The sequence below is a fragment of the Rhyacophila brunnea genome, unplaced genomic scaffold (genome assembly GCF_057557595.1).
Source record: "Rhyacophila brunnea isolate RB1 unplaced genomic scaffold, BYU_Rbru_1.0 scaffold_12, whole genome shotgun sequence".
Taxonomy (NCBI): Eukaryota; Metazoa; Arthropoda; class Insecta; order Trichoptera; family Rhyacophilidae; genus Rhyacophila; species Rhyacophila brunnea.
The window spans coordinates 28,806,682-28,824,536 of NW_028232774.1; the positions used below are offsets into that span (position 1 = coordinate 28,806,682).

Consider the following 17,855-nt stretch of genomic DNA (forward strand, 5'->3'; position numbering starts at 1 on the left):
CTACTGCGCAGGTGCAGATCGAAAAAATCCCAAATGTCGCATGAAAATTCAGAAGCTTCCGAACTTTTTTGATTCATGCATTCAATCTTGCAACTGCAGGATAATACATGTTTACACGTACATTTTCTTGTTATGGCCGCAATAATACGTACTGTCAGCAGTAAATCCATGCACGTGTAAACGGGGAATTAACCACGGAGGGATGACGAAATTAGTAAGTATAATAATATTATTAAGATTTTTACCAAGAAAAATGTAAAATTTCACATTTATAAATTATTTGAAACTAACTGCTAAATGAATTTAATTTGTGTAGAAAAGTATACACTGCTGATCTTAATATGTCAGGTAATGATGGTTCAATGTATTATTTTGACTTGTGAATTGTTACCACTTTCTAAAGAAACAAGGACAGGTCATGGAGCATCACAGCACACAACTGGAAAGAACTGAAATAAATTATACAGTGGCGATATACTAGTGTATTCATCTGGTAATGATATTTTATATTATGTATGTAGAATGACGCGGTATGGCTTTACAATTGTATTAGTAATATAATGTGTTTTGGCTCCTTTACAACTCAAACATAATTCGTATTTGAAATGGTCAATACAACGATTTAATAAGTATTTCATGTAATAACTACTAATTAAATTCGTCAGAATTAAGTAGAATGTCCGTATGTTTGCTCTATCTGTAATCTGTATGTAGGTATATTGAAATAATGCTTTATAAAATAAATGTAACTGGGTGAGTCAATCTTTAACGTTGTTGAAACGATTTTTTTTATATATTATGCAAGTTTGTCTCAATGTGTCTGATGCAAAAAAATGGTAACAAATTAGTCGTTTTATTTTTTTTCTTAAATTTTCTTTTTCTTTTGACCATGTCCGATCCTAATAGGAACATATGGGCCTCCACAGAGTGGAGGTTTGTATTAACAGATTTTATTTTTACGAGAAATGGATGTCAGCCACTTGCTCAACCTATTAGGACCATACTCTGACTCATGCACAAATTGCCAGACCCAGGATTCGAACCTGGGACCCTAGACACTATAGACCGGCGCTTAATCCACACGGTCATCGTGGGTGTAATATTTACTTAAATTTGTTTAAATTAAAATTTACTTAAAATGTTCTTAAATTTCCCGACCATGTCCGATCCTGATAGGATCATATGGGCCTCCACAGAGTGGAGGTTTGTATTGACAGATTTTGTTTGTCAGCCACTTGCTCAACCTATTCTGATACACAAAAATTGAAAAACAATATGTGTACTTGCCAGACCTAGGATTCGAACCTGGGACGCACGGCTTTATAGTCCAACGCTTAAGCCGCGCGGATTTTTTTCCTATATAAAATTTTCAATGTATTATTAAGATAAGTTAATATCGGTAAGCGATGAAAGAAATACGTTTTATAATTATTGTTTTAGCATAATATGTTTTCGCTCTGTCTACAACTAACTACTGAGTGTATAAACTTTCTTCAGCGTCTTCGCTTGAATATTTATTTAAAAATATCTTTTAGGTAGTTTCTCAGATACGACAATATACTTGTTGAGGCAGAAGGCGCTCTACCGTGACGTGACATCTCTGGCGTCCGGTCGTTATCCGGCGTTACGGCCAATAAGCGACTGTAACTACGAGAGGCGTCGTAGACCCTCTACAGCACAGTTCTACGCTTTGCTACGATGACCATCATTTTGATATAAAAATTTAATTATATTTAAAACAAATAAAATATATGATATTATTAAGTATATTTCATTGAATCTCGAAGAAGGGACAATCGCTGGACAAATCTAGTCATCTAATGGTACCCAAGAGGTACAAAACGTCCGCAAGGTAGATTTAGAGGCCGCTGGATCGATGGAATAGTTAATTTCTGCGGAAGTACGTTGCAACGCAATGCACAAGACCTATATAAGTGGTATCAACTTATTGAGGCCTTCATTCAACAGTGGATAGATTCAGGCTGATGGTGATGATAATTTCAAGTATAGAAAATGGAGCAAAGTTTGTGTAGACTCAAAAGAAAAAACGTACTATTGATTTCTTTGAGAGCTGATATTAGAGACACATACAGTTTCCGTGGGCAAAAAATAAAACAGGTATCTTATATTATGATGAATGAAAAAACTGTTTTAAATATATTATATTACAATAGTTCTGTGTAGGTTGTTGGCTACTTATCCAAAAGAGAAAATTTACTTTGGAAAGATAGGAGTATCAAGGATCAACGCGAAAGAAGGAACTATCCTACACAATAGTTTATCCACGTGAAGAATATTATGGGTATTGTTATATACGTGTGGAAGACAGTCGTTATTCGCAACAGTAAAAAATAAGGCGAAGAAGAAAATATTTCATTATTTTATCATTAATTGTGTTTTAAAAGTCAGGTGTTAGTCTTGTTCATATTATATTGATAGAACATTTTTTTTAGAAACGATCGTTAATTATTATTTATCATCCTCCGAGTCCAAACTTAGAGAGATTGATATTTAAACACTTGATATTGGACATAGAAAGTTTTTAGATTATTTGAATTGGTGGCAATAGAAAATACATTATTTATATACTGGCGCATTGAAAGACATAATAAATAATCATAAATAAGATTATAATCCGTGTTGACATTATATTATACAGACTGTAGTAGCTAGGTAAGTATTATGAGAGGACAAAGACGTAGCAGAGGACGACGCCGCATTTCGTGGAACCACAATGGTAGGTACGATAGAGCAAAGATTGCTCTGATGGCACGATAAGAAGAAGAAAGTATGCATGGCATTGTATAAATTTCAATAATTGGTACATTAAAAAATACCATTTAGTTTATAATTATTTAATACTTTTTTCTTTTTTATGTTTTCCCTATCTTGTTAGGCTTAACTATATTATAAATTTATGTATGGAAACTTTGCTGGTTGTTGCAATATCTTCTCCTAATCTAATTTAATACATATTCATAATCAACGTAACTATCTGTTTTACATAATAAATATAATTAAAAAAAATGTGATTAGCAATTGTAATTCGTGATTGTTTATCTAAATAACTATTATAAATAATAATGGGTTCCAATATTGATAATAGTTTTTATCTCCGTTCTGCGTAATGAGTCTACAATGTGAAATAACTTTAGATGAACTGATATAATTATTAACTTTTTACGCCGAATAATTGTCACATGTAGATAATAATATAAAATAAAGATTTTCTGGAAATTCGTGTTGCCCTATTCTTCCAAATTTGAATTTAAGCTCGCGCGTCGCTACGGTCTACACTAGAAGTATAGCCTCCAAACAAATTGTCTCCTTTGTTAGAACAAGCGGAGACAAAATATTTTCGAGAAAGTGAAGCCTTTTCAGTTTTCTTTTAATGCGCGCTAAGCCCGGCTAAGCCTTCTAATGATTTAGCGATAGTTTTAAAACTTAATGCCCCCTTAAGGCGAAGTAATTAAAGGGGGAGCAATTTGGAGAAGATTTGAAATAATATAATGATGAAACTTATTAGTAAAACGTAAAAGGGTAACGCAGTTTTACTTTAATATACCTTATAATAGCCATTAAAAAGACCATTGTTGGGTAATAGAAAACCCGTTTTATTAATTAAAATTTGCGACAGAAATTAATGTATGTGTTTTATAATATATTAAGATTCTTATAACATAATGAAAAATCAGGGCAACCCTGGTATTTTTAAGAAATGAAAATATAAAATGCTAATATCATTTATTAAAATACAATAATTGCTTTTTACGATTTCAGATTAGTATAATTACAAGATAAACATTTTATATACAACGTTTTTAAATTTTCTGTTGAATTATTATGCTCAAATTCTAATGGATTCAAGTTCTGTACTATTCCATTTAAGCCGTTTCTCGCGACCCGGGTTTCGCCTTTCGGCATCCTCAGGCGTCGTGTACACTCACCGAAGGTAAACACACACTGATAACGAAAACTCTTAACTCTACCTTATATATAGTAAATCAATACAATAGAGTAGGTAAAAACTCCATTACCTACCTATCTAGTCAGAGGTTACAAAAAAACATAAAAAATACAACAAACAAATTATGAATAGTTGAATTGTCAGTAAAAACCTTATTAGTAAAAACTGTATCTTATTAATAACAATACACTGGATAGCATATTAATATAATAAATCGTCAAACCTAATTAGGTCGTTATTCTTTATAAACAATAAAAATACTACACTCAAGAGGTGTAAATCGTCAATTCTAAGAAAATAATTAATGGAGTTAACTAATGAGATATTAGTCTTTAATAATACTCTTACATGGTACCTACTTTTATAGCATTATTTTTTTTTAAATATACATATAAACTCCCTTAATATAATACATATGTATATAATACACACCTATACATACCTAAATCCTCATCCATACAATATCATACAAACATATATAAATTTTGTGTCAGTGACATTGACCATAATATAGTCTCATATGTAAAACATCATATAGGATATAACAAAGGGCTACTAGGAAAGTTAAGTTGATCATTCAATATAGGTAAGCGCTGCAACTGTGCTCTATTTATTTCTAATATTTCTTGGTAGACTAATTTATAATCACCCGTATGATTGTGAAGTAGTTTTGCACCCTTTTCAATGTCAAGCGTGTGTTTTTCATTTAATAAGTGGTTCGCAAACGTTGAAGTATCCTTTTCCAATCTTTGGGCTGCTAAATTTAAATTCCATCAAATACCTTCGGTCGAAAGTATTAATATTATTATGCTCAATATGCTCAAACCTGTACTTGATATGAAATAAATAAACAAACAAACAAATATATAATACTGAAATGTCATTTTGACATTTTATTTTGAATTCCATAGTAACGCACGTATATATTAATAATTTAGTTGCTAGGACCACCCCCCTTAGCAACCAACAATAGTCTTTTACTTTCTACGGATTTTTCTGAAATAACTTTCGATACAAAACAGAATTAACTGAAAATGAATTCAATTCTGCTTAAAGATGGCTAAAAGTATTAAAAGAATGCATTGGCATCGTGTTCTGATAATAAATTCTAAAAGTTTCAGATGTCTAGCTAGTCGGGAAGTTAGTAAAAATTGATTGCAAGATTTGTACTGGACAAACAACCACCGGACAAATAAGAATACGAGGTAATAAAAACGTTGTAAAAAAAATAGTGAATATTTTCGAAAATTCGAAAGTAACTCCGGTATCCTGAATCTTAATTGATAAGACATTGATCCTTTCATTAAAGGGATGATATTCGGTAAGCGAGGCCCTAGGAGAAAAAGGTTAAGTTCAAAAATCTCAGAGACTGGTTTGAACTTAGTCCTTTTTCCCTATTTAAAGCAGTGACATAATATAGAAAAAAACTTTTGGTGGATGAAATTGTTTGTACACATGGCGGTTGGCCGAGAATTATTATGTAAATAAAGTGTGTAGTTAATAGTTTTATCCGATATGCAATTATCATCATCAGCGGGGGTTGATCCACTGCTAGAGAAGGCCTCCCTTGGCTCTCTCCCTATTTTTTTGCTGTCACGTACATTCACCGAACTTTATGAGTCCGCATATCTTGTAGTCGTTTAGTGACTCTTAGGTACAACTGTATAACGAAATTTGTCCAGCGGTTGTCCACTCGCCGAGCAACATATCCAGTTTAGCAACATCTATTATATCCAGTAATCTTATCCATTGTTTTTTGTGGTCTGTTCGCGTTATGTCCACCATGCACATTGCCATGCCACGTTGCCATACTACTCGTATTTTTTTATTTATCTTACATTAAGGGTTAATATTTTACACGCATACGTGAGCACTGGTGACATAAATTCGTTGAAGACTTTACGCATAATATATAATTGGAGGTCACTTTTAAAGATAATAATCTGACGCCCAAGTACGCTACATGCCAATTTATCTCTGCGATACGAATTCAATGTAATTTAATAATTCTTTATTAATTTAATTTCCACGATAATTTTATCATTACGCCAGGCGAGTTTTCGAAAACATCAATACAAAACTCGACTGCCCTATAAGAAATACCACACAACTTAAGTCGCTAGACACTATTAAAATCGATGTCTACATTCTTGCTAATGTTTTTCTCTCTACTTCGGACGACCATCATATCCATACATTCATGTCAAACTCGACTAGTCAAATTATACGACATCAAAGTATCTACCTATATACCTCAGTTGAGAAGGGTGACTTTTGAGAAGAGGTAGGCTAGGGAGATCAGAGAAAAACAGCATACTTGTCATGTATCAGCGCTCTAAATGTAAAGTTTTACGAACCGGAGCACTAAATATTTTTCATAAAATATTAGCATAATATGTATCTAATTTTATTAAATTTTATTGTTTAATTTGTATTTTTTTTTTAATTATTGTTGTTTTTTTTATTTTATTTCTTTTGCTATAAAATTATTTTTTGCTTTGTTTTTTCTCTACTGAGTTGATTTACCTGAACTTTTTTTATTTTGAATGTCATATTGTGAACGTCTTGAATTAATAATTTGTTATCTGCTCAATATGTTTTTTTTAAATAAATAAATGTCGTTGGCAAATTAAAATATTTTATTATTTAGTTATTATTTTAAATATGTTAATATGCAATTACAAAATATTTTTCTTAAGTACCTATGTAGGCTTTAAATAATGCTTTGATATTGATTTTTTGCTACTGGTATACTTACTAATGAAATAAAGAAAGCATTAGGCTTTTACCTACCGTATAACAAAATACAAAAATGTATAAGTTATCTTCAGTAATAGTCCAACGAGAGATTGATTTGTTCGACAGCTTCTGAGAATAAATTATTCGCATAGAAAAACTACATAATAATTCTCGTCTATATTGAAAGTGAAATAATGGTATTATTATTTTCACGTGATCAATCACTTTTTGAATATCCCTGCCAATACAATCAAATTAGATATTACATTCATCGTCTAGCCGAAGAAATTATTATACATCTGGCCTCATAAATATTTTTATTTTGATGTGATTCGAGAAACAATAGATATCTTTAATATGTAACGATAGCCATTATAATAATATTGTTTGGGTATACCTAAACACTTTTATTATACAATATTTTATAATACACATAATATTAAATTCCCGATAGCTATTTTGGGTTTAACAGCATGATGAAGACTATATTAATATATTGTTTGACCTCAATGTCTGTGATGGCAAACTATAAATAGAATCTTCTCTCTAAATCTCTCTAAAGCTCTAAATAGAATCTTCGGAGGCCCCCCCTACCTATCGCTAAGGTTAAAGTCACTGTGACAATCTACAGTTGTGTAATACAATTAGTGTTCAAGGTAAAATTTAGGGTATTTTGCGACATTTTTTATTATTAGTGCAATTTTGTGATGTGTGTTTTTCTCATTTTGCTGGTCGATCCGCCACGCCGGGCCTCCTTTAAGCCCGGGCCCCCAGGCTAGAGCCCTGTCAGCCCCCCCCTTGTGGGGGCCATGGTTATAACTGCTGTTTTTTTCACTTTTTTATTTTTATTCCATAATAATATGTTCCAAATTGTACATTCTTTGATGAGGCAAAATATTAGAGCTGCATCTTTATTAGTCATAAAGTTACGTTAATTCTGCATCTAACCAAATGTGTAAAAAAGTGATATAGCAAAAAGATATAATATCTGCTTAAAATTAAAAGTTCATTTTTTTTTTAAAGTTTATGCTGGGATGCTCATTCCGCTTATTTTGTTATAAAATACTTCAAAATATCACATAAACTAACTCTTGACAGACTGATTTCAAAACTTTGTTTTTGCTCTCCAGTAAAATTGTGTAAACAGCAGTTATAACCGTTTGCCATCACAGTACCGCTTTATTGTAATATATGTTACCCACAGTATGAGACGAGATCACCCCAAACCCCTACTCAGTAGAGTAATTATCACAAACAAATTACTATTATTCTGGATATCCTGCGTAAGAAGTTATAATACCTGTAACCTGTTTGTTTGTTGCCTTATAACTCTAAAACTATTAGACCAATATTTAAATATGTATTCCGACATATTATTAATAAGATATTTTTTTTTTGAAAATAATGCACTTGTAAAAAGTCATCACGAGTATGCACCTAGGTAATGTTATCAGATAGGTGAGGTGCGTTTGCCTACACAGGTAGGTACTGTTGTCTATTGCGCGGGCTAAGCCGGAGATAAAAATAAAGTTCAAATAAGAGTGCCCGTATTTATATAGCCGTATATTATAAGCCATAGGTCACGAGTTCAAACCCAAAAAAGAAAAGAATCTGGTTCTTCGATATTGTATATTAAATTTGATCCAGTGTACGGGTCCAATGGGTTGGGCGAATGGCTATCAACTATTCCTAGTAAAAAGTATGTTAAATACAATCAACAATCTCTAGGGCCCATATCGGGGGATCGAACTTGATAATTTACATTTTTTTACAATTACGACATAAATATCTGTGTTGATTTACTTATCTGTCTTGCAAATTGTGAATTTGAAAATGAAACTGACATTCGAGGATGAAATAAACTTATATTTTAACTGGGTCGTGAAAGAAAACAAATGACAGAATACTGTATTGCAGTACTGTACCTATAATATTAATTATTACACGACATTAATTAAACAAATAATTTGTGTCTAATTAACGGAAAGGTATAAAGAAGTATGGTGTCAGATAAAAGACAAAGACGATTTTAATTTATTATATTTCTGAAAATATCATTTTTTATAAAAATATTATGCTTGATTCATATTGGTAAAGATTTCGGGAGTGGATAAATCGAAGTAAAAGTTAAGATAAGAAATTAGTGTGTTATCCAATCCACAATAAAAAAAAAAGCATAATGGATGAGGAAGCAGCATCCGGTAGGCGTCGCCGCTTGACAAATGAACGAGTTCGAGCCACGTCCAATAATTTGACAGGTTTGTTTTGTCTAATTTATGAATGGTAGAAGAAAGTGAGTGAGGTTAATATTTATGTATCCCACTATTAAATTAGCATAACAACTGTATGCGCATTAAATTGTCTGTTGAAATTGTGAGTGATGTGCTAAAACATTTAACGCTGGTCAAAATAATACACCTCCTTGTAGAGAAGCTTTCATTTGTCAGGAAAACCTTGACAGCACTACCCCTTTGATAATTCAAAACAGTAAAATAAAACAAACAAGCAGCGAGAATTCCCTTTGAAAATACAAGCAACAGTGAAATGTACTCACGCTCCATCTATCTTGGTCCTCGTGAAGCCAAATTATCTGGGGGTGGGGGTTGCCCTCGACGTCACAGGTCAAGGTCACCGCAGCCTCGAGGTCGGTCTCAATGTCGTTGGGTCTATGGCGAAAGCTGGGCCCGTCTAAATCAGAAACAAAGAATTATTAGTATTACCTCCCCGTACGTGGTTAAGTCCTCGGCGTGCTAAACCAATCAAAATATAAACTGACCCGTTTGATGGCGGTCAAATAAGATTATTATTTCGAAAGTGGAGCTAGGTTTTGATATTCGTCGAATGTAATGAACTTTATGTATTTTTATATCAAACTTTGGTAACAATATTTATAAAACGATGATCAAAACTGGCATATGTCGTAATCTAAATATAATATTAGAAATTTTATAAAATTTATCTACCTCTTGGTATTTCTCTACATATAACAATTTATTTAATATAATGCGTTTAATGCTCATATAGTATAAACTAAAACATTTTACTTTTAATATGTGAGGGCTATTAGTTTAAAAGTAATTTTTGTTTTTTACTTAATTCAGGATATACAATATTTTCTTTTTGTAAATAAAGAAGTATTTAATTAATGTTGATAACTAAATTTTGATAAAAAAGACTGATAATGTAATCAGTGGCGAAGGGTGAAGGTAGGCTGTTAAGATCTGATTTAAATAGTGCATAATAAACTATGTAAGTCAAACTAAGGCTATTGTGTAACTGTAGCTAGTGTTTGTCAGTTTTTTTTTAATTCATTTAAATCCTGTATAATCCAAGGAATTGTAAGATAATAAAAAAAAAATATTCATTTGTCTATAGAATATCTAAAATTATGCCATTGAACCATACATAATTAATTTGAGATATTTTATGCAGAGCGTAATAAATTTAAAAAAAAACTTCCCAACACCATTTGTAAAATGTATTTTTAATTCAACGAAACAAATCAATATGACTAAAAAGTATGCACTATTTTTGTCGGATCGTCCATAGCATACGTAAACTATTATGGTTTGGTTTAGGCAGGTCTTAATTGATTTTTAAAAACTGACCAGCACCATCTGCAAATTGTATTCTTAGTTCAAGGAAAACAAATAAGTATGACTGAAAAAGTTTTCTAAGCATTATGTATGTCCTCGTCAATGTTATATATTATAATCAAGCCCAACATTGTAAAGAAACTGTGCATTGCATTAAATATAGTAGGTACCTGATTTTTATTATGAGTCGTATCGTATTAAAAGTAGATCTGTGCGTTATTCATCATTTCGAGAAAATGACGAAAAAAAAATTGTTGGGTTTTTTAGTGTTATAATAGCATGAAATATGTTACTACGTTTAGAAATTAGAAATTCAATTCAAATTTAACAGTTCTACTTTTATTTCCAAAGTATTGAACAGTTCTAATTCTGATACCAAGCCCTATTTTCTATCACATTTTATACCACACAGATTTGATTTTGATTCGAATATTATATTGCTAGTCGTACATTATGGTCAGAAGAATAATTTGGCATACTTAGTTGAATTTCGATACATTTGCGACAGTTCTACTTTTGATACTATACGACTCTTATATACTTTTTTTGATTAACATTACTGTGTAAATATTGCACGGAGCTTAACAAAAATTAACATCGGAGAATGCTGAATAAAATTTGTGTATGCTTGGAGTGAATAGTTTTCTGGTTTTTTGTTTCATCAATTTTATATGGTTACTTGTTCTAAATATGCCATATGGAGATATTAATATGAATTTTAAATATTTTGGATATGTCTTGGTATAATTTTATATATTACAAAGCCTATATGAGAAATTCCAGGAAATAAAACTCCAGACGTCCTTGTAATTTAATAGTCAATATCAATATTTTACTACGGATCTGTAAAATTATCATTACATTAAACCACAGATTATAAATATACTATTGTTCATTGTATACAGTATTAATAATTAATTATTTAAAATAATATTATCTTTTTCGTATTTCAGACAACAAGCATAATTTTACAATTATTAAAATGTATTATAATTTCTAACACGCGTACATTTTTTTTAAAAATTCAGCAAATTATATATCCAGCCTTACTATTTTGACGAAATATATTATCACAGTATATAAGTAAGTATATTCTTATGTATACTCTTAGGTATGACATATGTAGAGTTATTAATAATACTATTTTACGTCTTTATTACCTATAAAATAGACTAGTAACTTATTTTTCATTTCAGCTAATTTCAACTGCCATAATATTATAGCAATATTATCTTAAACGTAGGTATATCTTAATAATATAAAAATTCTAAACGAAATCATAAATTTATTATTATATTGAACATAACTTATGCTCTTTTTAATTAACTATTTTTTTATTCAACGAATAATTCACAAGATTTAAGAATGTGACATTCTAATTATTGATTATACATAATTTTGAAAACACTTATATATTATAACCAATAGAAAAAAATCATTTTTGTAAAAAGTAAGACACCCAGCAGGAATTAAACCTGCGTCTGTCGGGTTTCGCGCCAATACACATAGAACACTATGCTATAAGCGCCATACTTAATTGCGACAAATTTTAACTAACGGCTCTTAACACAATCACTGCTAATCCTTTAATTAACACATTTAAATAATACGTTATTTACATCTAATGGCCAACTACGTCAAACGCGCCAGTCGCGGTGCTAGCACTATATGAATTAATACTCTCTGAATCGCTTTCTAAATTGAGTTACTAAAGCCGATCGCTAAAAGTAAGAGTAGTTTTCTCAGAAGTGTTATTTAGAAATTATGTTCTTTTTTTTACAGATCTTTTTCACGACGGGTGCGACATTATTCAGGAATAGATAAAAGAAAAATTGTGAAATTCGCTTTTAACTTGAGCTATTTAAAGTCGATACGTAGGTATAAGTCACGCCGATCTGTTTTGTATACATAGTATTTGTAATGAAAAATTATTGTCAATACACAATATTATTGATCTGTAGCCTCATAGTGATTAATAATTTTCTTTGGTATCACAATGATCTAAGTCATAGAGTTTTCATTAAATAAACTTGTAAATATGTTCAAGCAAACAATAATAATTGTCGGGAAACTTTTTTTTTGTGTATCTAAACTAAATAAACTCTGTAAATACAATAGCTAAAAAGTAAAGTACAACGTAGTGAGTCTAATAATCGATTATTATTACAACACTTGATAATAATCGTACGTTTTTAGTATGGTTGAATTGAAAGCTATGTCAGGAGTAATTAGCACAACATTACAAAGGAAAATGATAGATTAAATTACAAATATCCTGTCAGATTTACAACAGATAAAGTATAATGGCTTGCATTTGGATTTTTTGATTTTTTTAAAATTTTATTTATTTAAGAAAACAAAATATTGTGGACATAACAAATCAAAATTCAGGACGTTCACAACATAAGATTTGCATTGTAACAAATATTACTCTCACAAGAGAGAATAATAATAATGTTAATTAGAAATTTTAATATTTTACACAATAAAATAAAGTTTCAAAAACAAATTGCAAAGTACATTATTGAAAATGTATAAGTCTTTAGGGAGCGCATTTACCCTTTAATCTTGTACCCCTTGCTAATGGTGCCTGATTCCCAGAATAGGTCATGGCTATGACCACGTAGGTAATTGACAGGCGCATATAAATTTAAATTCTTTAGGACGCCAGGATTGGAAACCATCCCTCATGGTAGCAGGGGAAAATGTTGAAGAGAGTGAAAAGTGCGCATGCCTTATAGAAAGGCAGTCAGAGAGTAATCGTTTGACAAATTATTAAAAGGAAAATAGCTATATGTCTTAAAATAAAGACATCAAAGAAGTTTCTTTTGAATTCGCTCGAAAATAAGCTTGTAGGAAACTTTATGAGGACATAGACCCATATTCAAGAATAGGTACTACGAAAATATAATATGTATGTTGGAGTTTTTAAAAATACTTACATGCTACGTCGAGTGTCTCCGAATCTTCACTCCTCCCGACAGCATTGTGCGCCTCGCACCTGACGATGGAATTATGAAGCTCTCTTGTCACATTGTGGATAATCTAAAAAAAATAATAACAAAGACCATTTAACAAAAATATATTGAAAATGTTTTGAATTAAGTACAGTATTTTTATTCAACGAATACGACAGAGGATTTGAGAATGAATAAAAAAATAGTTTGTTAAAATTATTAGGAAGTCTACGTTATAAAAACTAAATAATAGAGATATCCGCGACGTTAGTTAGTAATTAAATAATTAATTGATTCCTAAATTAATTGAATATACTAACTTTAAATACTAGTTTAAATCGTCGTAATTTAGGAAGATGCCCGCAGCTTAATTGGAAAAGCATACTGGCGCGAATCCAGTAGATACAGATTCAATGCCCGTCGGGTGTGATTACAAAATGATTTTTTCTAGTATGTATGCTGTATGTAATGTATGTTTCGTACAGTATATTCGGAACGATTACGAGATTATACCGTATTTTAAAGAAAATTTAATATCAGAATATTATGCATAAATTTAATTATCTTTATTATTCTCAAATCTTATGAATCATTCGTTGAATGAAAAAATATTTTATTAAATTATCAGCAAATGTAAGTATGTTATAATTTAAATTTGGAATGATCCTGACGCCGGTTAGTAATTAAGGTACCTAATTGATACTTTGATTTAAAACACAAAATCCGACTGATAAAAATTGAAGCAATTTGTGAAGCGCTTCACAATGTAAAAACTAGTAGTTATTTTAATCGTAATTATATAGGATGCACAAAGTACAACTGGTAAAGCACATTAAGTGTACAATACAAGTGGATGCGAGCTCTTGTCCCGCTGGGCGTAATATCTTAAAAAATCTAACAGGTATAGATACGGCGTTTTAAAATTATGTATATATAGAATATTATGCATTTGTATTGTAACCATACACTGCGGATTGCATAAACATTATTCATAATCGTTATCTGATAATTAAAATTTATTAGATGCTAATTAATCATTATACCAAGAATGTTTAGCTAAATAGGCATTAGTAACAATGTGCAACATTACAGGAGAGGCAGCTCTCGTGGTACAGTGCGTAAGGCGCTGGCCTTCCATCCGGGATCTCTGGGTTCGATCCCGGCGAGGACACAATATTTTTATGTGATTTTATTATAGCCTGTGTGTTTGTGATTGTTCAAAATTACTAACAACCACCTTGTACGAAAAATTAAAGAATTGACATGGTTATTAATAATTAAAAAAAAAACATTAAGGGAAAAAGTCTTGAAAAAAGAATTTTAGTCGATTCGTCATAATATATTCTTCACAAAATTATTATGTCAAAGAAATAGTTACAACGTTACCATTAGAACATTGAAGACCGACATTCTAAACAATGTAACACGAAAAATAAGACATATTTTTTTTCAACACTTCCCTTATGTTTTTTTTTGCCTAACAACTTCGATATAGCACACAAAATCCTTTAAAAAATTCTGTATGTATCTAATTATCATTATGAATGACAACAACGACGACTGTAATAATTGATATCATTACATTTATTTACCAAAAAGCCTCTTTTATATTTTTTTATCATACTTTATTAAATTTAACCCATAGCAATAATTATTCAACGTTTCATTTATTATTGCATACCATTCAAAAACATTTAATTAATACAATAAAAGCGACGAAGCCATTTGTCAGTCAAAATAAAATGATTTATTATGTACGATTTGTTTTGATTTTTAACTGCCCACAATAAACGTAATACACACAAAGAGAAAAATAATAATTAAAAAAAAATAAACGGAAAATCGTTCCACAATATTATACAACATTATTTTTTTGAAAATGGAACACCAAAAGGTCCAAGCCGCGGCAATAATAATAACAATAATGATCATTTTCCACAAATCATGGAAACTGTCTGAACCACAAATAAGTGACCTGTCACTAAGCGGCGAAATATTGATTGCTCGGCATAGTGAAAAATACGTCGGATTTATACTTAACCGATATTTCAACAAAATAAACTTGATGAATAGAGAAAAAATTTACTAGTTACTGCGGATTTTATGATTAGTTTCATTATTGTTAGATGAGAGTATAGAACAACGCTCTCCAATATTTTTATAATATTATATAAAAACCTTTAAATTATTTAACTGGCTTATTATTTAGTATTTAGTTACTGGTCAGAAATCAAGTTTGTTATAATAATCACATATGCGTCTGAAACATGACCCCTAAGTAAAAGAGAGGTCCAGAAACTTAGAGTGTTGTATGGAGAGGTGCATGGTGGGCATAATATGACAGGGCAAAAAGAGAAATGATTGGATAAGAAAACAGGGTTTGCGATGTAATAGAGTTCGCTAAAAACCTCAAATGGAAATGGAGTAGACACATAGCTCGAAGAAAGGACAATTGCTTGACAAATCTAGTCATCAAGTAGTACACAAGAGGTACAAAACGTTCGCAAGGTAGACCTAGAGGACGCTGGATCGATACAATGGTTAAGTTATGTGGAAGTACGTGGCAATGCAACGCACAGGATCGAAAGAAATAGAATCAGCTTGAAGAGACCTTCATTCAGCAGTGGATAGACTCAGGCTGATGATGATGATATAATATTTTAAAATTTCACCAAGCCAAACTTTCGAAATGCTTTAATAGTTATATTTATAAAAAACAAAATGATTAAATAATTACAAAAAGTCGTAGGTACTTTTTTGCAGATTATCATATAATCTTGGTTGGTAATCATTGGTAAAGGCTATATAATAGACTTCTAGTTGCAAAGTCTAGTATCTTCATAAAGATTTTTTACGAGATATTTAAAAAACAAAAATCGTAAGTCATACCAAGGATTGCAATTACATAAAATATTTGCACTACATTATTAATAAAATAGTTCAGAGAAATATATAATCAAAAGAAAAAAATATTTTGAAAAAAAACGTCTTTATATAATATATTATATCGATAAAATTATTAATGCGACAGGATCTTTGAGTCCAGAAAAGTCCACCTAAGAATAATCAAAACAGAAATTGCTCATGAAGATCTAAATCCACAATAAAATATACTTGAAGAACAAATCGTGAATGTATCTTACTGATGTTCCTATTAATTATTACTACCCCTGTCTAAATTGCGGGTACATTTGAAAAAGTTTAGTTACATTAACACAAAATTATAAAAAGGTCAAAGAAATCTCGCTAGAAATAATGTTTATTTTATGAGTTCATTCATATACATAATAAAATACGACGTGGAAATCAACTTGAAAGTAAGAGTTACAATTCTTAATTCTATATAATATTGTGTAACTATTTTTAACATTATTATAAATTAGGTATTGCTCTCAAATGATTTTTTAATAGGTACTATTTCAAGAACCTGAAATATGTATTAATAGACAAATTAATATTGAAGTTACAGTGAAACCTCGATTTTACGTTTTTAAAGGGACTGACAAAAAACTACGTAAATACACAGGAAATGTAAAAAAATACTGAAAATAAATAAGTTATAAAAATGATTTTGATTTGAATGATTTTTTTAATATAAAAATATTAAAAAAATCATTCAAATTCAAAATTCTTTCAATTCACCAACTACTACTGTACGAAAAAATTTTCTTGGCTACATGTTAAAACTGTGAACTAACATGCTGCGCCCATTTTTAACCGCAATTTCATTATAAGCTCATCCCATTTAGTAAGCAACAGCGCCTGGAAGCGTAGCCAAGAAAATGTTTTCGTACAGTATGTAAGTTGATTTGAAGGTTTGTATTTTTTTTTTTTACTTTATGGGTGTAAACTAAAAAAAAAAAACAACAACACAAACCATCTTAACTTAATTCAAACAACACGTTGAAATAATACGTTATAATAACATAATATTTGAATATAACCGAAGAATGAAAAAAATAATGCGTGCCCACGCAGCAGCCGTATCTTTAAAAAAGGAATGCGCATTATGCGTCAGCAACTTGAAAATTCACTGATAGTCATGCATTTATTTACATACATAGTATGCAATTTAATGTGTTAAAATAAATTGAATTATAATTTTCAATATGTACGTAAAATAAAGGAAATATAAATGTAAAACAAGGAATTAATTAATGTACTACAATACTGCAGAAACTCCTAGCAAATAGCGTGGAAACAGGAGCACGTAAAAGTTAAACGTTCAAAGTTGAGGGTACCTGATGTATATATCATCCTATATACCATATATACCTATATATCATACATAACGGTATATATATCTACTTTATATAACAAATAGTTTTTATTCATTTAACGACATTTAATTCTTAACACCTCAAATATTTTTTTCGATATACTATTGAATATAAACATACATTTAACAGAATGATATATATAACATGAAACTATTTACTTAGTTTTCAATAGTTTAATTAATAAATCTGCCTCTCTGTCAATTCAATTCAATACAGCTATTCCAACTGCATTCACGCGGCGTAATAATACATATATATCCATTTGATTCGAACAAAAGCGCCCCTCGCCGATAAATTAATATATTTCAGTACTTGC

The 17,855-nt window shown here is 30.4% G+C and overlaps 1 protein-coding gene across 2 annotated transcripts in view; it reads right to left on the reverse strand.

The window, feature by feature from the left end:
• LOC147078033 (irregular chiasm C-roughest protein-like) overlaps positions 1-17,855 on the reverse strand; it is a 622,953-nt gene that overhangs the window by 43,628 nt on the left and 561,470 nt on the right. For both annotated transcript variants that reach the window (XM_085940191.1, XM_085940190.1), the window contains exons 11-12: positions 13,245-13,347; positions 9,261-9,394 (exon numbers count right to left, since the gene is read on the reverse strand). In XM_085940191.1, coding sequence (XP_085796317.1) covers positions 9,261-9,394; positions 13,245-13,347 — 237 coding nt within the window. The remainder of the gene's footprint in view (positions 1-9,260; positions 9,395-13,244; positions 13,348-17,855) is intronic.